Source organism: Ooceraea biroi, chromosome 14, assembly GCF_003672135.1.
Source record: "Ooceraea biroi isolate clonal line C1 chromosome 14, Obir_v5.4, whole genome shotgun sequence".
In the NCBI taxonomy this organism is placed as follows: domain Eukaryota; kingdom Metazoa; phylum Arthropoda; class Insecta; order Hymenoptera; family Formicidae; genus Ooceraea; species Ooceraea biroi.
Genome location: NC_039519.1, coordinates 7,047,308 through 7,068,554, shown reverse-complemented (window position 1 = coordinate 7,068,554; position 21,247 = coordinate 7,047,308). Strand labels below are relative to the sequence as shown.

General features: G+C 35.9%; 1 protein-coding gene across 2 annotated transcripts in view; it reads right to left on the bottom strand.

Annotated features, from left to right (window-relative positions):
* Positions 1-232: 232 nt before the first annotated feature.
* LOC105282964 (monocarboxylate transporter 4) overlaps positions 233-21,247 on the bottom strand; it is a 76,238-nt gene continuing 55,223 nt past the window's right edge. For both annotated transcript variants that reach the window (XM_026975134.1, XM_026975135.1), the window contains 6 exons: positions 14,698-14,866; positions 13,797-13,961; positions 8,012-8,294; positions 6,963-7,137; positions 6,134-6,340; positions 233-4,996 (listed from right to left, as the gene is read on the bottom strand). In XM_026975134.1, the coding sequence (XP_026830935.1) occupies positions 4,566-4,996; positions 6,134-6,340; positions 6,963-7,137; positions 8,012-8,294; positions 13,797-13,961; positions 14,698-14,866 (1,430 nt within the window). In that variant the 3' untranslated portion in view covers positions 233-4,565. The remainder of the gene's footprint in view (positions 4,997-6,133; positions 6,341-6,962; positions 7,138-8,011; positions 8,295-13,796; positions 13,962-14,697; positions 14,867-21,247) is intronic.

Sequence of the window (21,247 nt, the reverse complement as noted above, 5' to 3'; positions counted from 1 at the left end):
TATTTAAAATGCTTAAAACATTATTTTTACAATAATTTAGATACAATAATTTCAATACTATATTAAAAATGAAACATTTCGTTAGTAGGATGTAAATAACTTGCATGTCATCAATTATTAATTAATAATTTAATTTGTTGTTTTACTTAATGCTACATTAATATTAGTTTATCTAATTGTGGATTCGGATGTCACAAACAAGGTGATAAAGAATAGAAATAGTCGTATAACATACAATCGGATATATACTTTATTGGTCCAGCTGTTTAACTACGCAGAACTATTTATAAAACTTTACAAAATGCTCAACGTGTTGCAATAGGGGAACCTTGCTTAGATATATTTACAAGGCAACGAAGTTACGCGATTTCTAAGAATCGATTGAGGACAAGCTGTTATATGTTAATGTCATTACCGCAGATTCTTCGAACATCTGGATTACAATTCTCATGATATTTCGGATTAGGATAATTTTCGTCGTAAACACAACGTGATTCCAGATATTTCCAAGCTCGGATATTGGTCTAACTGGAGAAACTTGTTAAACATGTTTCATTGTCTCAAACAATTCGGATATAAAATTTTAGAAACTTAAAATGCCATACACTATTGCGAGGCACATTTAACCCTTTGTGCACTTATCTTGTAAGTATGCACGGTTAACTCTTAAAAATTATTGTAAAGATTATAACTTGTATATAACCGACACTATAATAATATTCATTAATGAATAAAATAGGGGAAAACGATCTATTATTGTTCGGTTTATAATTTCGGTTTATATGTTTCATTTGACATTTTGGTTTTACGTAATACAAAAAACATTAATCGAAATAATATTTAAAAAAATAAAAGTTTTGTCACGAGAGGTTTAAATGTATAATTATTTTTTACTTTAATTGAATTTAATTAATAAATTTAATATATCAATTTTTTAATTTTTTGTGCCTAAGATGTATATTAGCACAGAAACAAAAAGTTATCATTCGTTGCACAAAATCCATTGCTTTTATAAAACATTTACTATTGATAAAGATATGTTAACACGTATATCAATTATGATATACGTGTTAACATATCTTTATCAATAGTAACATTATATAATTATATAGTAAACAGAAAATTTGCATTTGCAAAAAATTTAAATTATAAAATGGCATAGAAATTTTGAAAATTATTAATTTTTAATTACTAAGAATTTATAAGTGATGCAAAATTAATGAACAGTAATTTTACAAATTGTTAAATCAAATAGGTGAAAAAACATGATGTGGCAAATGCTAAAATTACTTATAATTTGAGATAAGTTATTCGTCTATCGTATAAATTCGTTAACAATCCCGATTTAATAATTTCGAGAAACTAGTTAAGAAAAACTGCCCTATCGTTTATAAATATTTGATACAAATACAAAAAACGTTCTATCTCCTCATCGATAAATTCGTAAAATAATGTGATTTTTCTCCACTGCATTTGTTGCACTACTGAAAATCGAAATTCGTTTATATCCTATAAAAATTGGCAGTATACAAACAATTCATCACATCAAAAGTTAGATATATGTATATATACGTGTATATATGTATATATGTAAAAACAGATCGCGTAAGGAATCTTAAAATTGGTGATGTTTATGTTGATTCTTAGTAATTGATTTAAAGAAATCGGACATCTTTCCATTGCAACCAAGAGAGAAATATCGTAACGTTATATAAACTACAATTTTTATATTGTAATAAATTTACTGGCACTGGTTGTGACAATGTGTAATAAAAACTTTGGCATTTAACGCAGAGGTGCACATCCAAATTCTAGCGAAGGACTAACTGGACCTTTTTCATTGTATGTATGAAACCCATATGCTAAAACCTTTATTTGTAAAATATTTTTATACAAACAAAAGTTTTATACATCAATGTAAAAACTTGAATTTTAATATAATAAATTTAATGCACAAATTTATAATTATTTTAATATGAAACAAATTGAAACGAGACAAAAAATGTTTAACTTTTCATTCATGTAATTGACATGTATGTTTATGATTATAAATTATAGCTTAAACTTAATTTTGGCCCCGTATGTATATTGCGCACCTCTGCTTTTATGTTTACTTCACAACTCGAACATCAAAAATTGTAACTGACACATAACTAAGAAGAAAACTGTGTAACAGAATGTGACCTAAAGAATATAATTAATTTTAATTGATTTATATTTTCCAGGCGAAATATCGTAGGAAATATAAATCGTTTATTCCATAACGATTGTGTTCCACTTTTCAGAGATTACATACATTCAATATACTGTATATATTTAATACTATATATATAGTATATTGAACGTATTCACCATTATCGTCGTTAATAAATGCAGCATTTCCGATTATAATATCGAAAAATGCGCGACAAATTCAACTACGAGATTTATATAATCTGTACATATATAATAACTACTTTCTTACAGTCGGTAAATACCTTTAGGATACTTTCTACGTTTCATTGATTAATCAGTTGCGTAAGAAGACGATTGGTATGATGGTTCGTACTGTGCGTGTAATTTCGACATGTAGCAAGATGGATCATACGAGAAAGTATAGAAGTAATTAAGTTACGTCGTCACTCACCTCACATTAGATATCTAGAGCACTTAATATTCAGGTACTAATTATGTTATCATAAAGTGATTTGAGATTATAGTTGAACATGCTACTAAAGATATATTCGATACTTCATTATGCAGCTAATACGAGCCGATACGATAACATCCTTTGCTTTTAGCGTATAAATACGTAGGATAAGAAACACGGTTGTTTAGCATATTTTAATTCTGAACAAAAGAAAATGCATATATGACAGAAATATAACAGAATTTGACACACGGTCAAAACGCGTAATTTTAGAAACGAAAAGGTTGCAGTTTTGCATAAAACGGACACCTATCGGTTCTTTAATTCTAATTCATCTATTATTTGCAGAGATCTTTTGTCAGCGTTCGACCTGGAGACCGATTTACTCGGAATGTCCGTGACGCTTTAAATTCTTATTAATATTTAACGATTTCTGCGGCGGCGTTTCCGGAGACCAGCTCCGTGCGCTATACATATATTCTGTCTATCCCGAAACGTAACACGCGCGCGATGTTGCGCGTTTTGATCACTTAATATATATATATATTTATATATAAACGAGCTATTTTGCGCGTTTTTAACTTCTACACGACAGGGGAGATAACGATGTGTCGATAATACTTATGCAATTACTATTCGCATTAGCTAATCGCACAGTCAACGACAAAGTGAGCTAACAGGTACAAACTCTCACGAATGTAGATCAAACTCGAAGTTTACTAGTCACTTGAAATGCAAATGACAGGTATGTCTACGAGCCAATCAGGACATTCTCATTTGACCGCGCGCATCTAAAACTCCTGATTCACATATCACGCGCTTATCTGCACATACAAGAGAAAACCCAGGTAAAGTTTATTACAAATGAAACGAGGTCATTCACTTCCCGAATCATTGCATACCATTTGCATTCACTTATCTTCTTATGCATCTAATTTTTCCGAGAAATACAAATAATATTTAGCAATCTTGCGAATCCTGAAACAGCAATCAAGCTTTTTCTTTTACACTGGAAGCTTCCCTTCACGAAGCTTCGTATTCGCCTCATCATTCTGTCGTTGAATTACACTTAGCACATTCAGACAATTACTTCCTTGGCAGTAATACTTCAACTACTTCGCGCATCAGTGTGCGAATAAGTACTTTCCTATAATGCACATAGTACATTTAATTTGATCTCTATTCGATATAGACTATAATATAAACTTCATTCGTGTACTAGTTCGATTTAGTAATCGATCGTTTAGTAATTAGTAGTTTACCTAGTAGGAAAAAGACGTAGGGATATCTCCGAAAGAATTTTTAACTATTAAGTACTTTTACTTTTATAAAATAGTTATAATCAATTGTGTAATTAATTATAACTATCCTTTCGTTATTCGTATGACCGCGTAAGTGTCTCTCCCGCGTGCATATTGTGCGTCATTGCTTCTTTTCCTGATTCCCGTTTTGCTTTCCGCCTGTGCCTGCAACTGCGTACCAGCTTTTACGCTAATGGTCCCCAACCTTTCTCAAGAGCAACCTTAAATCTCCCGGCAAATTACACTTGTGACAAACGTGAAAAGCACACGTAAAAAGAAAGTAAGCTAAACAATCGTGAAATAATAATATAACGGCGGCAGCGACAGCAAAAAGAACTGCAGCGCTCCTCCTCGCTCAACTTTCAAGTGTAAAGCAAAAAAGCTGAGAAAAAGCAGAAGCTTCTCGAGGATACAACTGTAACTCGTGTCCCAATAAAATATGATCGTACGATATTTTCTCAACTAGTTCAACTATCGCGAGGACATAGCAAACGCGAAAGCGGTCCTAGAATGAGGCAAATATGACCGGATCCCGGTTAAACTCGGCTCGAAGTTGAAACGAGCGTCTGGCGTTGCTTCCCATTAGCCTAATTTCGTGGTTGCGCGTTGGAAGGTTGACTACCACCGTCGTTATTTTACACGCTGGTGGTGATCTGTTCTATGACTGTGATGTCGCGGTGGCGTCGCGGCCGGGTCCGATACGGGTCCTGATGGCTGAGGCCCTCCGGCACGCTCTTGCTCGGTCGTAACGGCACGTGGAACTGCGGATGGTAGTAGTGATCAGTGTCGTGAATCCGTTCGACAAACTCACGATCCCGCATATTGTCCTCGACGTCCAGGGGCACGTGCAGGGAATGCGACTTCGGTAGCCGGGGCCGTGGGGGTGGCGGGCACGCGCAGGGTGGCGGTGGCGGCACGATGCCAAAGCTCGTGAGACGAGGTCCTGGGAGGATAGGTGAAGCCGGTTGCCGTCCCCAGCCGACCAAGAACAGCAGTGCCGCACCGCACAAGGAACTCAGAGTGCACGCGTAGTAGCCCACCCGTGGACTGCTAGCGTTCATGTAACCTGAGGGAACGAGCGCCGATTAAAGCATCCCTTTATTCTGCACCGCGAAATAGCGAGTCGTTTTAAGCGACACGGTGGTGGAGACTGGATTAGGGTTTCTTTTATTGCGCGCGCCAAGATATTCCGCAAGGTTTCGCTTCAAATTTTTAAAGCGTGGAGGAGAATTATTTTGGGTATATGTAAAAAATTATCAAGCATGAATAATTTGTGTACATACATTAATATGAATAGACTATTTTCAAGAGCAATCTATTATTTTTGCAAATAGAAAATCCAAGAGAAGAAAATAAGTTCATTTACAAAATTCACTTTAAATTTACCGTCGTATTTGAAATGAATATTATATAGATTGTGAGTAATGATTTTTTAAATACTAATAAAACAGTTTATTATATATAGTTACATTTCAATCAATTTAAATAAATTAACAACCTTTTATGTCTGTCATCCAGCTTTGAACATTTTGCAAACTTTATAAGTTAACTTTGAAAATGTAACTTTACAATTTTAAAAATAAACTTTAAAATTTGTAAGCAGCTTTTAGGAGGTTTGTAACGTAACATCAAAGACAATGCACAAAAATTGGTGAAATTTCCAGAAACTAAATTAAGCTGTTTAAAATGGCCCAAACTTGCAGTATTCCACCATTGTAATATTCTTGAGTCTGATGTGAATACGCGTGACAGTTGTCATGCTCACTTGTATATTCTCTGCGGGTAGACAAGCATATTTTCCAAGTCCCGTAGTACATTATTATTAAGGACGACGGGACATCAAATTTATACACAAGAACCATAAGACTATTACCAGTGACGGATTTAGTAAGCAAGAGAGCGGATTTCGCCCACCTTGCTTCTCTACTGTCCTAATACTGTTCCGGTCCTTTGAACGCATAAAGAACTCGTGTTTAAATGTATGCATGTATGCATTTATAATAAATACACTCAGCCTTCAACAAAATGGTAAACAGCAAGCGTGTAATCTTCTGGTTAATTAATAAATATGTAAATAAAGAAAAATTCCAGTTTGCCATTTCCGTCACGATGGAGATCATGGCAGTCTCACGATCTTCAATGAAATAAGAAAATTTGAGACCCTCCTTTGAAATGAATGTGTTTCCAATTCAATCCTGCATACCTGTAAGAGGAACTCCGAGAAGGATGGGTAGCGCTTCTGCGGCTTGTACCAGAGCCCACGATCGAGCGAAGTGTCTTGCTCGCAGCCTTTCCAAGGCCAACATCTTGAGGGAGTAAAGCGCACCACCGAGCGAAGCGCCGTAAAGCCCGGAGGCCAGTACAAGTCCGTGATAACCTTGCACGCTACCAAGCGCCACTTGAGCTACGGCTTTAAGCAAAGAGAAAATCCAATTCGAACTGGTAATCCCCGAGTACGTGATCTCTGCATCTACAATTCCCAGCTATTTACGCGCAAAACTTGCAGAGGTACAATTTTCTAGCTTGCACTTCTCGCTTGTAATTCCACTTCCGTAGAATCTTGTGGATGCAGATTAACCGACCAATTCCGACTTTTTTTGGTAAAAATGTATATGATGAAAAGATTTTTCAGAAAATCCGGATTCTTAAATTGGTACAAGTGTACTTTAATTTAAGACAATGCAACGGAATCCGCTTTAAATATAAAAATTGTTACAGGTCACTTCGTGCAGTATAATTTGAAAAAATTAATTCATTAATTAAAAACATTAATTATAAATTAATTAAATTAAGTGAACTAAAAGACTTAAGACATGGTAACGCTAAAATATACAGAACACGTTAATTATTCTGATAGATGGAAGATGCAGGCTTTTCGGAGCGTAGTAGCCATTGCCATCATGCGTTGCCATTGCGCTAAAGATTAAACGCGAACATCATAACTAAGTAGAATTTGCTCGCAGTTACTTTATGCACGTATTCATGAAAATAGTTTTCTCGACGAAAGTTTGAAAGGATGAGTCGTTACTGACCAACTCCAATGAGCGCTGCTTGGCAGAGATATTGCCTGGACACTAGGCACTGAGCAGAAGGCCTGGCGGTAACTACCCCCCAAGCTGCACACCCGAATGCCGCCGCCAACCCCAGACAGGTCTGTAAGAGCACTAGAGCACTGGCCTCCAACCCGTCCTGGTAGCCTTGCAGTGCCTGAAAGTGATGTTTCTCATTATGGGATTGTGCCGAGAAAACGCGCTACGGATCGCCCCGATAATGCAGACAATACCGCTAGTTTAATGACGCTCGTCTAATATCGATTATCGAAATTGGCTCGTCTTTCCTGAGATTAGTCCGGGAAATCGCGGAATTAGGAAATTCAACGCCCGTTCTATTCACGTTGTATGTTTCCGATCGAGCACGAGGATATTCTACTCTCTGACCATTATTCTGCTTACATCCTTTCTAGGATAAAACGAAAATTTGGCGAAAAAGTTTAAGTCATGTTGAGTGCTAAACTGTTTCATAATTTCTGCATCTGATAAACAAAGCGAATATTTTTGTCGACGACGAAAATCATCCAAGTAACACTAATAATCTTCAAGTTATGTTCTTTAAAAGAAATGTTGACAATGAAGAAATACAAATAGATAATATAATCATCATGTGATAAAATTTTTCAATATTAAGACGAATTTGAGAAAATTTGAAAATGAGAAACGTTCAAGCGAATCAATAATAATAATAACAAAGTCTTTTCGAAATTTATTTTATACATCATGTCTCTGGGAACAACAATATTGAGTTGACTGAAAAATCCATGTCAATTTCCTTAGCAAAATACAAAGCTTTGTATTGATTCTTAATACACAGTTTTGCCTTACCGGGAGGTCCGTGTGGATATTCTGACAAGGTTCAGACGCAAAACTTTGTATTAATACTTACCGCAGAGGTTCTCTGCGCTTGAATGTTGCTAAAGGGGTCGACATGGACTTTCCATAAACTCAATATTGTTGTTCGCATTATTTTCCAAAGAACTTGTTATTGAAGAGACAATCCATGCTTTTCAATCGCTAAATGCACTTACGATATAGAAGGCAGGGGTATAAAGACCAAAACTGGCAGCACCGGCGGCCAGCATGAGCATCCTCACAGGACGCGATCCCAGAGGGCTCAGATCGACCAGCGGCTGCTTCGGGATCTTGGTAGCAGATTTCTTCTCTTTGACTTTGCTGCGCTGGTTCTTTAGATGCAGCATGACTCGCCGTTGAGGATGATACTGCGAGGCACTCCGGTAGATCAGCCCCAGGAAGAAGGCCAACGAGAGTGCTCCCGTTACCGATTGCAGTCCCAGTCGCCAGCCCAGCCTCCTGCACGAACAATACAGGAAGGAACAGTTGTGATGATCGCGAACTGAAACTGTTAACTCAGCTGACGCGATTCTTACGCGCCTGCCAGACGTTGCACTTCGTATACATCCTGGTAGTTTCGTTTTATATCGCAAGTAAAACTGCTGTATAACTACATTTTCGTGAGGAAAGTACTACCGCTTGCGAAACGTTTCTCGACTGCAGTTGCGTTCCGCCCTCTTATTCACAAATTGCTTTCGAAAATGTTGAAAAGGCTGTTTTTATTGGAAAAAACACTTTTATTGGATTGCATGCGTGTAACACATGGTTGTGTGTGCGTGTAAAAAGATAATTCATTAAATACTATTGAAATTGTGGTAATAATAGCAAGAGTAACAAATACGTAATCAATACATGATAATGAATACGTACAGCGATGTGTACATTTAAAACAAGCCTTAATGAAAACATATTGGCAAAAAATTAGTTTGAAAAAATAATAAGAGGATCGAGTGGGCGATAAAGTTTAACAATTAACTTTTAAATTTTAGAAGTTCAAACATTATGCATTATTATCTGTAACTTTGGAAAATTTTAACAAAAATTGTATGATAAAATAATTCTCATTTAAAAGCAATAGTGCATTGATATGCAACATTTCCAAAAGTTGCATAAAGTATGAAATTTATATTCAAGCAAAAAGAGAAATATCTACTTGCTATTCCCGTATTATCTTTTTTAGTAGTTTCAGAACTCGTTAAAAGACAAGACGTATAGTAAATCTATCAAATTGTAATACTCTGCAAGCATTTTTATAACTTTTAATATTTTCATAGCGTAGCGTAACTGTTACATTTCCGCAGAACCTCGTTTATTTCAACATTTAGAAAGCAGAATGAAAGTTCTATCATCGAGAAAACAATTACGCAAAATATATACATGTGTGATTATGTTAGAAAAATTACATGCATAAATATGAATTATTGTATAAAATTTTATGGAAACATTTTAAAACAAACGAACATGAACCGACCGGCACATCATAAAATTTGAGTCTGGAGATGTAAAATCTAACAAGAGGGCATTAACATGCATATAATCCCACTAGAAAAAAGATAATTCTTTACAATATCATAGGATTAACAAATAAAGTAACATATTTAATTCTCGCGAGCTCCAACAATCGCAAAATATAAATAAACGATTTTTTTTCAATAACTCCACTATAACCACATTTTCAAGATTTTTCCTTCAAGCGGAAAATGCAGACGTAAAATTCTTTATGCTCTCCCATTTGTACGTAAGAAGAGAATGTCGGCAAATATGCGCGCGCCGTGCATAAGAAGATTAAAATAAGAAATAAAGCTGAGTTCCTCGGCTACATATTCCACGCATCGCTGCAAAATAAAAGTTGTGCTTTAATCCGTTGGCGTGAGGATAATGAAACCGTCTCGTCACTATTCATAATATACACGCAGCCGGTACCTATATGTTTTTATCGCTAACACGATCAGTTATTTCCACGAGCGGTCGAATCCATTTTTCGAAATGCATCGTACCTTTTCACATTTCGCTCGGCATCGAATATGGAACGCGCATTAAATGTTTATCATATATTCCCGGGTCAGGGATGATGGTTCGACAACGCACGGCACGTGTAACAAACCGCTGCGCTGCCACGCTCGATACGTTTGCGAGAGAAACGGAAAATTATCCGGTAAAAAGCCGGCTTATGCGGCACGCTCGCAATTGGAGCACGTTTTGACGCCCACGAGTCGTCGTTACCGCGGAATTATATGTACACCTACGATATCTTTTTTTTGCGTAAAGCACATTGCTCGACCGTGCGTATGCCGTGTTTAACCACCATTCTACGAGTACGGTAAACTTAAACTATGCACCGCATGCGGCCTCCCATGCGGTGTATATAATAGGCGCAAGTTAACAATTTGATGTTGTTATCGCTGAGGTAACGTGAGATTGTTGAAATGTAGTGGAATTCGTCATAATTTGTATGATTTTGGAAAATATCTACGTGGCAGAAATTCATCCTGTTTCATTTTAGTTTGTCCGCTTGTCTAATATTTTTGTTTGTTGTATTGAATTGATTGAAAAGTTCGGATTTCCCAACAGACATCAACCAAATATACGCCAACTGCAATCTATTGTACAACCTGTCAACTATGTAAGCGCTCGAAAAGGTGACAATTCAGCATACATTCATGGAATAAAGTGATTGCAATCGTGTAAACACAAGTTTTAGCAGCAGGTTGAAAATGCAAGGAAATAACGTGTTTTTCCGACAACATAATGCTTTTTACTATCGTAAAGATAAAAATGTAAGACAAACTAAGCAAAAGATGTGTGCCCTGGAGGTATGGAGAGGAGATACTGTTAGCGAAGGGAATGCCAGAAATGGTTTGAGAAGTTTCATGCAGAAGAATTGAATGTTGAAGATGCTTTTCCTTCTGATGGTAATCACTACGGATGTCGACCAAATCATGTTTTTTTTAAATTTAATTGATGCGGACGGGCAATCACCACTCGGGAGAGATCGCAGAGAAACTTAACATTGGCCAATTATTACTATTTCAGAACACACGCAAAAGCTCGGATTGATAAAGAAGCTGGATGTTTGGATGTCGCATCAGTTAACTAAAAAAAATTTAATAGACCGCATTTCCATCTGTGATTCACTGCTGAAAAGGAATGAAAATGACTCATTTTTTAAAAGATTTGTGACGCGCGAGGAGAAGTGGAGCGCTTGCACTAACATAGTGCGAAAAAGGTCGTGGGGCAAGCGAGGTAAACCACCATTAAGTACACCACAGACCGATCTGCATACGAAGAAGGTCATGCTCTGCATCTGGTGGGATTGGAAGGGACCATCCATTAAGAGCTCCTCCGAACAACCAAACAATTAATTCAGACAAATACCGTTCCAAGTTGGACCAATTAAAATCAGCAATCGACGAGAAGTGTCCAGAATTGGTCAATAGAAAGGGTGTTATGTTTCAACACGACAATGCCAGACCATACGTTTCTTTACCGATTCGGAAATTATTGCAACTTATTGGATTTCTTGCCGTATCCACCGTATTCACGCGATGTTGCACAATCTTATTTCGGTCGGTAAAAAATATTTGATTGATTAGTATACTTTTTATTATAAATTAGTAAAGATACTTTAATTATCTCTGTAAATAAACTGTTGAAATACTTCATCTAACATTTTGTATTTTTTGAGTTTAGAACGAAATACAATTTCTTTAATAGAAGAAAGCAAAGATAAGGTATTATTTAAAAAAAACATCTAATATCACCAGTAATCATAGAAGAAATTCATAGCGTCGTAGTAAACTCATATCCGCAATGCAGTCATTTCCGCGCAACATGGATTACCTATAGCTAGTTTAATAGTTTACTAACGGTTCGTTAATCAATTAGCGAAGAATTAACTGTTACAAACAGAAAACCTTATTTAAAACGAAACTGAAAATGATAATGTGTATAAATGTAATATTTATATATGTTTTTACATAATTTCTATTATAAAAGTATTAATATTTATATAAATAATTTGCTCACATATTAAAAAATTATTACGGATAACTGATAATTATTATGGATAATTGATTATTATAACAGTATAAATATTATATTGATAAGTTTTGTATTTGAAATATTAAATGAAAAGAAAAAATAATGCAAATCGTAAAAAGAATCTTTTTATTATTAATATGCTTATCGACGTATTTCATTATTCTTTTTCCATGTTAAAACATTTTGAACACTTTCTTTGTGTACCATTCTTTGTTTCATAGCTTCTGTAAATTTCGACGTTACAAACTGCCTTGGTGTATCGTCAAGCTGCTAAACGAGCTTATCCCCAGTTATTGAGTAAACTATATCGACTTAGCGAGTTACTCCAGCAACCGGATGATATGCTCGTCAGTCCAGAAGAGCTCGATCTCTAATTGGCCATATTTTTATACTGAACTGAAATTACTGCAATAGCAACGGAGTAATTAAATGTTTAATAACTTGCATGTGCCGTTGCGCATGTATTTGCATGTATTTGTATCACATACACACGTGGATTAAATTACAATAAATACCGGTCGTTAACAAAAACAAATTTCAATTATTTATTTTAACAATAATTCTGAAAAACTGATATTCCGATGATGGGAGGTAGCACATAATTAACTATTATTTGTATGCAAGGCATTCTTATAAATGCCTTTTTAATCACAGAAACACTTGAAAATGACTAGGAAAAAGGATAATTATTTTAATAACGAGAGATAAATTATAAATCAAGAAATCACAGAAATTTTAAGAGAATTAAATCTCAAAAATAATTAGGTACTGCAACGTTGCTCTTCAATCAATTTTAACCTGAGTTTAACAAGAAATCTATTATAAACGCGCGTAACGTTAACTACATACAACACATTAAAAACAAAAAATTAAATGGCTAATAACTTTTCGCCTTCGCTAGAAAACAATTGACTTGCAATCATAGATTATTTAGTCATTATAGATTTAGTAACTGTGAAAGGCTATTCGGACACGAGGTGCGACCAAAAATAATTTGCATTTATGTCGAACAGGCGCAGGGACAGATTGAATGGATCAATGATACTAACGAACGCCCGCTGGAAATTCCAAAATGAACTATTCTGACGTCGATGAGAGGCATAAATAGACGAAGTGAGGACCGAAAAGAGGAGATAAAGAGTTGAATCGAATAGAATGATCAATTATTTCACATCGAATCTGTTCGCTATTTTTGTGTAACCGTCGCCACGCCATACGGATGTTGCGAGGGAGCATGCAGTCGCGCGAAACTCTACGATAAAGGGATGCCATGCATTGAAAGCAGCTTTGCCCGTATGTTGCACGCAACCGTCCGACTTTTCGTCCTGCGCAATTCGTTTCGGGAGTCATTGTCGTCCAGTAGGCAAGTATCGTTACTATTGCCAGCAGAATTGATCGTTTTCAAGTAACATGTCATTCATCGGAAAATATAATAAATATATATTGTATTTGTACTTTTCTAACTTTTTTCTTATTTTGGCTCTCAGTAACATTAATTAAGAAATATCTGATAGAGGAATGATTTCTGGAACACAATTCTCATTGTGATATTTTAAATTCATTCATATTAAAATATAATCTCTCTCACGTTAATCTTGCTACTTTTATTGCAGTTGTACAAGTTAGATTCGAAAGTTCAGTTTGTAACGATATAAATTAAAAATGATCTGTGATAAACCTATTCGTCATACCGGCCGGTATAATCTTCTCTGGTATCGCTTCCCGTCGTTCCGCACGGTGAAAAAATAGCAAGTGATATTAAATATTGCATCGCGCGCCCACGCATGAGAAAAAATAACACGACCAAAGGTTAATCGGATCTTTTTTACTCGGCTTGAAGGAAATGTCGGACGGATATTTACGGTATCGGTTAATGTATCCCACGCATTTTTTCTCCCTTAATAACACGTAATAACTCACCCGACTGCTTCCTTGTAGAAGACGCTGAAGAGTGCTATTCCCACGCCGGTGCCGGCTTGCACCACCATCTCGACGAACTCTCGTCGTTTCCTGAAGTAATTGCCCAACACCAACCCGGCGGTTTCCCTCACGAGGCCAGTCCCTACGCCCAGCACGACCCCGTAGCTGTTGCATTTTGCAAAAGTAAATCGTATGACTTTACATTTGGGACATCGTCTGGTTTGCGCAAAGGGATAAGTTGAGACGATCTTTATCAGAAAGGGCAGCGAGAACGGTGTCACTCCCAAGTAAAAAAGTAATGACATAATGACGTCATTGTATCATCATAGATGTTATCGTATCGTCTTCTGACGTCACTTTCCTACCTGGACTGACGTCTTAAAGAAACTCGGAAGACGTATGGAGCCGCAAATGCTCGTTTGATTTGAAAGTGTTGCTTCTTGCATATGTTAATGCGACTTTCCCGAATGATAAATGGAAATGCCATTACGCCTCGTTCAAAGCGCAGCTGAATTGAGTTCAACGCGGAAACACGACTCTTTGTAGATTACTCGATTGTATAATATAATACACAGAACAACACGTTTCTCAGCGCTCTCGTGTTACCAATATCTACTTGAATTTCGGAAAAACACAAATCCCGTAAAACATGATATCTTTCTCCAAGCCAGAGCCGGCCGAGCTTGCAGTATGACCCAAAAAAAATCCGTTAAATAATAAATCACAGTTATTTCAGCGGAAACAGGGTGAACGATTCAGGGTGAACGGCTCTCTCACATTTTGCCTTGGGCGTGCAAGATTAATGACGAAGGGCTGGAACGCTCGTGTGAAGGATTTTTAACGAGATGTCTATCAGTAATGTTTTCTCAAGCACAATTGTACTGTTTGCGCTGTTACGCACCTAAGAAGCACTTGATGTGTATGGAGGGCGAACGAGGTGAAGAGTGATGCCAGAGCCAGCACGAGGCCACCGATCACCGCCGTAAGCCTTGTATTGCCACGACGACACGCGCCGACGACCAACGGCGCCGAGCCACGGGAAACCGCAGCGCTCAACGCCCCTGTCCACACTGAAACGTTTATCCGATAGTTACTTTGGACAACTTAGAACAATTATTAGAGCGCGACTGCAGGGTCAGCGCGGGAAAGGAAAGGGATGCGCAAGGGTGGTTCCTAAGCACGTGGCTCGGATTATGTAGCTTTTACGTTCGTGAGATGTGACGGTCGTTTCATCTGACGCTACCCCTTGTTGACCGACAACGAACAGGAATGATGACGGCCGGCCGGTCGGCCGGCGAGAGCTCGTTTGCCGATTGATTCGCGTCGAACGTTAACGAGAAACGTTCGCAAACTATTCCTTCGTATTCCGGATTTCGACGGAGCTCGTAGGATTCGCAGAACGTGCGAGAATTATTTTCACGTGTTTCGCGTTTCCGCCAATATTGCCGTTTGTGGCACGAAACCGCGCTTCCAGTCGGGGGTGAAATGGCGGAAATACAAATTCACACGTTTCTACCATTCGTATTGTGTTTTCAAAATTGTAGGACACTGAGGAAACTTTTTCATATTTAGATATTTTCTAAAGTGATACAAATTTGGTTCACATTTTTTGCGCAGATGTTAGTTGATCTTGAAGAAAGATCGCGCCGAAATATAAGTATTTGATTAAATTATTGTATAAAGAATGATTGTGTGATTCAATTTATGTATTGGTAATTAGTTAAATTTATTCTTGTTATAATTAACAAGAATAAATTTAACTAATTACCAATACATAAATTGAATCACACAATCATTCTTTATACAATAAATTTACTAATGTAAAATTTATTTTTGTTCGTATCGTATTATCACATAAAAAAATAGTAAAAAGTTCTTGTTTTCCTTTGCTTTCTACGATACCACGTTTCCGATAAAGTTATCCATGTTTATTGCACAGCTTCTCGCAATTCCTCGCAAAGAGCGTCAGATTTCACAATTAGGGCAAAATCTTCCTAACGGGAACTACACTAATTTTCTTTGATGAACGTTAGATCGTTAAGTGCTGTTTACGGATATGACGATGTGACAATAGCCCCGCACTCTGAAATTAAACGCCTAATGAAACGAGTATAACGATATACAAACGGCGTTTTCTCCTACTAGAAAAATGTATAAATAATTAGAAAAATGTATACATTTACATTTAAGAGAAGAATAAAGCGAATATATTTATATTCGTGCGGCAAAAGGATAAAGAAATCTAGTCAGGAGAAAAGGATTCAAAAATTTTCTGATTGTAGGTCCAAACGCATGCAAAGATTCATGTAAAATTTTATATCCCGCCGCAGCTGCGCGGATAAAAATTCTGACATCTGGGAGAGATTCGATATGCATCGCGTGTTGCAGGCACGAAGACATCGCAGCGCTGAATATGAACGCCGACCGATTTAATGGCATCGCGTCAAAGCGCACTATAGCTTGATCTCTCTGTAATGCTAAAATTGGACGGGGCTACGTCAGTTGTATCGACGTACATGTCTTGTAATCTCGTAAAAGCATCACTTTTTATCCTTTTTACTTGGCGAAGTGGCGTAACGCCTCTTTCTTTTTATAAATATACCGTGCCAATTTCAACAGACGTTGCACGGTGTCTCGCACACTTGTATTCTCGATCACAAACCCGACAGTATGAATAGCTGAATTGAAATCAAATTTATATTGAAGGAAAGACACAAATTTCTGTTACTCTATTAGTTTAATTTATCTATGTTTACCGTCTTGCCCATTTGCCTATCTATCTAGAATATCGAGTGCTCGGCAAATGTTTTCAGACAAATGTGGACAATTCTAACAAGTTTTCAGAAGAAATATAAAAATATATTTCAATTCAGAGCGACGCGAGTTGTATTAAAAACTACCGACGGTATTTCTAAGAATACACCGCACAATTTAACGTATTTGTCATAAAATCTCCTAATGATAATTAAATAAGGATTGCTATTTAGTGAGATTATATTCTGGATATAAAAACATTTTCAAAGAAATTAAATATAAAAAGTCGTTTTTATTATAAATCTCAATTGTACTATTATATTTTAATTTTAACGTAAAGCAATTAGCTAATTAAGCATAAAATTGAGCTCCTAGTTTAAAAACTTTCAGGATAATTAATGAAGAAATCCTGTTAGTTACACCTTTTGAGATTAGATCGCGCAAACGTCTTTGAAGGTTTTAATCTTCTTAATTGAGTATCAAATTAAATTTTTGCATAGGAATAATGCATAATGGCCCATATGCATGCGGGTAATATTTTATATTATTCCCATGAATAGTCGTTCTGAATATTTGTCGTTCATAGTTTTAAAGCACATTTAGAATTTTTTTACGGCAACTTCTTGCAGCTGAATACACTTTCTAAAGAGTTCCGTGTGTTTGCAATGAGCCATCAATCTTGTTAAAAATATAAATGTACCTTTATTGTGTGTTTATAAAAAAGAAATAAGAAAATGCCTTGCAGCACTAGAGAATATACTTAAGGCGTGATATTATATCCGAAACGAACGAGGTGCCTTGCGTCACTGCGTTTAAAAGGCTGCATTACGAAAATTACTACTTTGTCATGGTGAATTCACACGCAAGTGCATGCACGTATATAATTATACACATGACAACACAAGCAATGTACATTCCTTGGTTCGATTTTTTTGGAACTTGCTTTGATTTTTTTGGAACTGTAATTTTCACGTAAATTCGACAACGTCAACGTTTTACGTATTTTACGTTAAGTATTAAATAATCATGTAAAATGGATATAGAAGGTGTTTTGAAGAAACATCTCTCTATTTTCTCTCGAGGGTAGACAATTTACATGTATATCAGAATGCTTCATCAACGTTATAATCAGTTTATACTGTATGCCAGAGCGAATGACTTCATTCAGAGCGATGCTTATATGTGTTGGGAGAAGCAAACTCGGAAACGATAAAGAACAACAGTAGTTTTCACAATAACAGTACATTTAAAAGAAACCGATACTTCTTTTCTTATCTCACATATAACTGCTCGCATGTTAGCGTCGCGTTTTGTATCGTTGTTGCAAGAACGAATTGATCACATAATTGATCACAATGTCGAACATATCGATTCACATAAAAGACTTAATTCTAAAAATTAACAAAAACAATATTGTACTTTATTAAATTACGTTAAAAACGTTAATTTGACAGGCGTCCCATAAATAAAGTATCCAACATTAAATTAATTTGATGATCCATCTATTAATTTATCAATTTACGTTTTACAACTATAAGTTATATTGCGTTTTATGTTTCAGACTTAAAATTCTATTAGCAAAATTCTCCCTTGTACTCTAGCACCGCACGTAAATTCATGCAATCCGATGTTTAATCTTTAAGCTGAGTACGTAATCCTGGTATTAGAGATAAAATTGTGGGATCGAAAGAAACGGAACGACCCCGAAATGAATATGCATTGTCTAGCTTGTGACTTAAAAGGGTTTGCGAAGAAATCTGGATATTGGTGCACCATGACCTCAACAGGTAGCGACGTTCTTGCACGAATAATTAACGAGGTTGAATGTTATTTGCACAAACGCAATCAAATACAGCGATGAGCGTTCGCTTAGAATTTCATGGATTGGATTTGCTTTTAAGCCGAAATCGGATTTATCCGCGAAATACTTACGTTACCTATTTATATTTCAGTGCAACTGCTAATTCTGTTTTACAACATCCGTGAACAATTATTATTTACAAGACGAAAAGTACACGTATAAATTGAGATCCATTAATACTTTACTATTTTAGAGCATCACTTGGTTTAACAGATGAATTTTGATTTAATATAATTTAATTTAATTTTATATAATACATTTACAATTGAAGACTATTTGTTGAAACAGAAATAAGAAATAATCGTGCACGTTATCTTTATCTTATTATAACAAGAGTAAAATTTTATAAAAGTATTTACATGTCATTTCTGGCTCGGTCGTCTTCTTTATAAAAAGAATATCATCTTTTGTAATGGAACGTTTCTACTATAAACCATAAATATTTGAAAAGCGATATGTCGACGGGTTTATGTTTCCTATTATGCTACCATGATGATATATGAGAACACGTCATCAGACGGGGCAGGATAATTTTTCAAAGATGAAACACACCGATGACACTGTGCTTTAAATACATTCGCAAAGCATAAAAGAGCTTTTCACGGCGGTCTTAACGTATAGCAGCAACAAGGAATTCGAATGGACGATAGCGCAAAGGCTTTGTTCATGCCTGTCCTGATGCCTGTCTCGATGCTCGTCCGTCATTACGTATTTCTCTTGTAACTCTCAATGACGTCTCTCTCTGCGAGAACCGTACCTATCCTCTTCGTCGCTTTCATCCCCAGAGAATATTTTAGCGACGCCCCAGAGCTCCAGAGCATAAGCTTCATGATGCATTTTGGCGTCGATAAAAGGCTAGTCTAATGCTACATCATTTCTCTCCGGCCATTTCAAAGGATACCCGCGAATTACATTTTCCGCAACCGTTTCCGTTTCATTGCCAACGGCGATTGTTGCTTCTACAGTGAGTAATTTCCGTTATTTCCCCGTGACTATAATCGTCGATAATAAGAAAAATGTTAAAAAGACCGTAAAACTGTAAAAGCCCCCGTCAAACAATAGAAAATAAACGACTTTCCGAGTCTACTAAAATAGGTAGAGAAAAGCAAATAAGTGACTGTTGGTTGAAGAAATAATCTGTCATATTACATTCGGCAATAACGGCAGCGCCATACTTGATAAGTGGTTGCGTTATAAAGCTTGACATTTCAGCTATAACTGTTCACAGTTTCAAGAGGCTAGCATGTCTGCGGTCATTAGTTTTGACGTTAACTGTGACAATACTTTATCCATGCTCGTCGTAAAAATGGATCAAAAAGTCGATATTAAATTTTGTTTTAAACTGGGCAAAACGACTGACGGAACCAAATGATGAAAAGTGTGTGTGGTAGTGATTGTTTGAATCGTTCCAATGTTTTCAGATGCTCGATTTCGTGACGACAGGGAAAACATCGCAGACGCTCCACGAGCACTGCCGGCGAAAACAAGTCGTATCTCCGAAAACGTGCAAAAAGTACTTGAAATCCTTCGGATCGGACCGCTGTGTGCAAGTTTCATCGAGAAACTCACTGAGATGCCTAAAAGCATTGTACATCAAATTCTGATCGAGGATTTGGGTAAACGGAAGGAGTGTTTGGTGCAGAATTATCGGTGATGCATTTGAGCCCCTACTTCATTGGTAGAATGTTGAATGGACAAAAATACACAGAAACTTTCTAGACCAAGAATTTACCATTGTTACTTGAGAAACCTTATGAGAGAAAACAAAGAATGCGTATGTGATTTCAGCAACATGGTTGTTCAGCGTACTATTCACTTTTCAAGGAGAAACAAATTTATTAACCTGCCCATTCATCTTGACGTTGCTTTGTAATCTTTTAAACTTTTTTTTATTATTACTTTCATATCATTATAATGTTTGCTTAACATCTCTCTAATGAGAGTACTTGTAATTAATTCGTCATATTAATTTTGCAACAATTTTTGGTATAGTATAATAAAAAAATCTAAAGTAATTAGATAGAAATGTTTATTTTTTGAATTATGGATGGAAATAAGTATGTTGCATTCTGATTTACGGCAAAAAAGATACGCGTATTTTTATCACAGAGAGCAGTGTAATAAATTTTATGCTTGCGGTTCCGCGTAAAATAAGAAGTATGACGCTCGCATCGATCATGCTGTCCCTACGTACACGTAATGTTACTTAATGCTAGTTTAGTTAGTAATAGTTAATCAAATCGAAAGTTGCAACGTAAACTTCAAACATAAATAGAATTGCACTGCATTGTGATATGTATTTACAATGCAATCATCCAGACTTGTCTACGAATAAGTGGGAATCTCTCTCCATTTATTTTTTGCAAAATTTTAAAAAGTCTATATTTCTTCTTCGAATTTTATTGTGTTTCTTTTGTTATAAAATTGTTAAATTAAAAAAATTAAACAAATATCAAAATTATATTAATAAGAATGAGACTTATCAAGCTAAATAATATCGATTTCAACTTTTAAAATTAAAAACAAGAGTTAAATTAAAAATAGTTTATTACAAAAACTAGAGAAGTTGTATGTATATGTAAATGTTACCAAAACTCAAAACATAATTAACTATTCGTTAACAAAAGAAACAAACGTAAAACACTACATAGTTTAAATTAAAAACTCCAGTATTTTCACAATATTCGAAAAAATTCGAAGTTAAATTTATTAAAAGAAATAAAAACTTGCAGATGAAAAGTTCTAAAATTTTCAATCAGAAGATTACAAAGTTTCGTAACCAATATTGCAAAAGCAATAAAGAAGAAAGAATGTGATTACTGATGAAAGTTTTCTC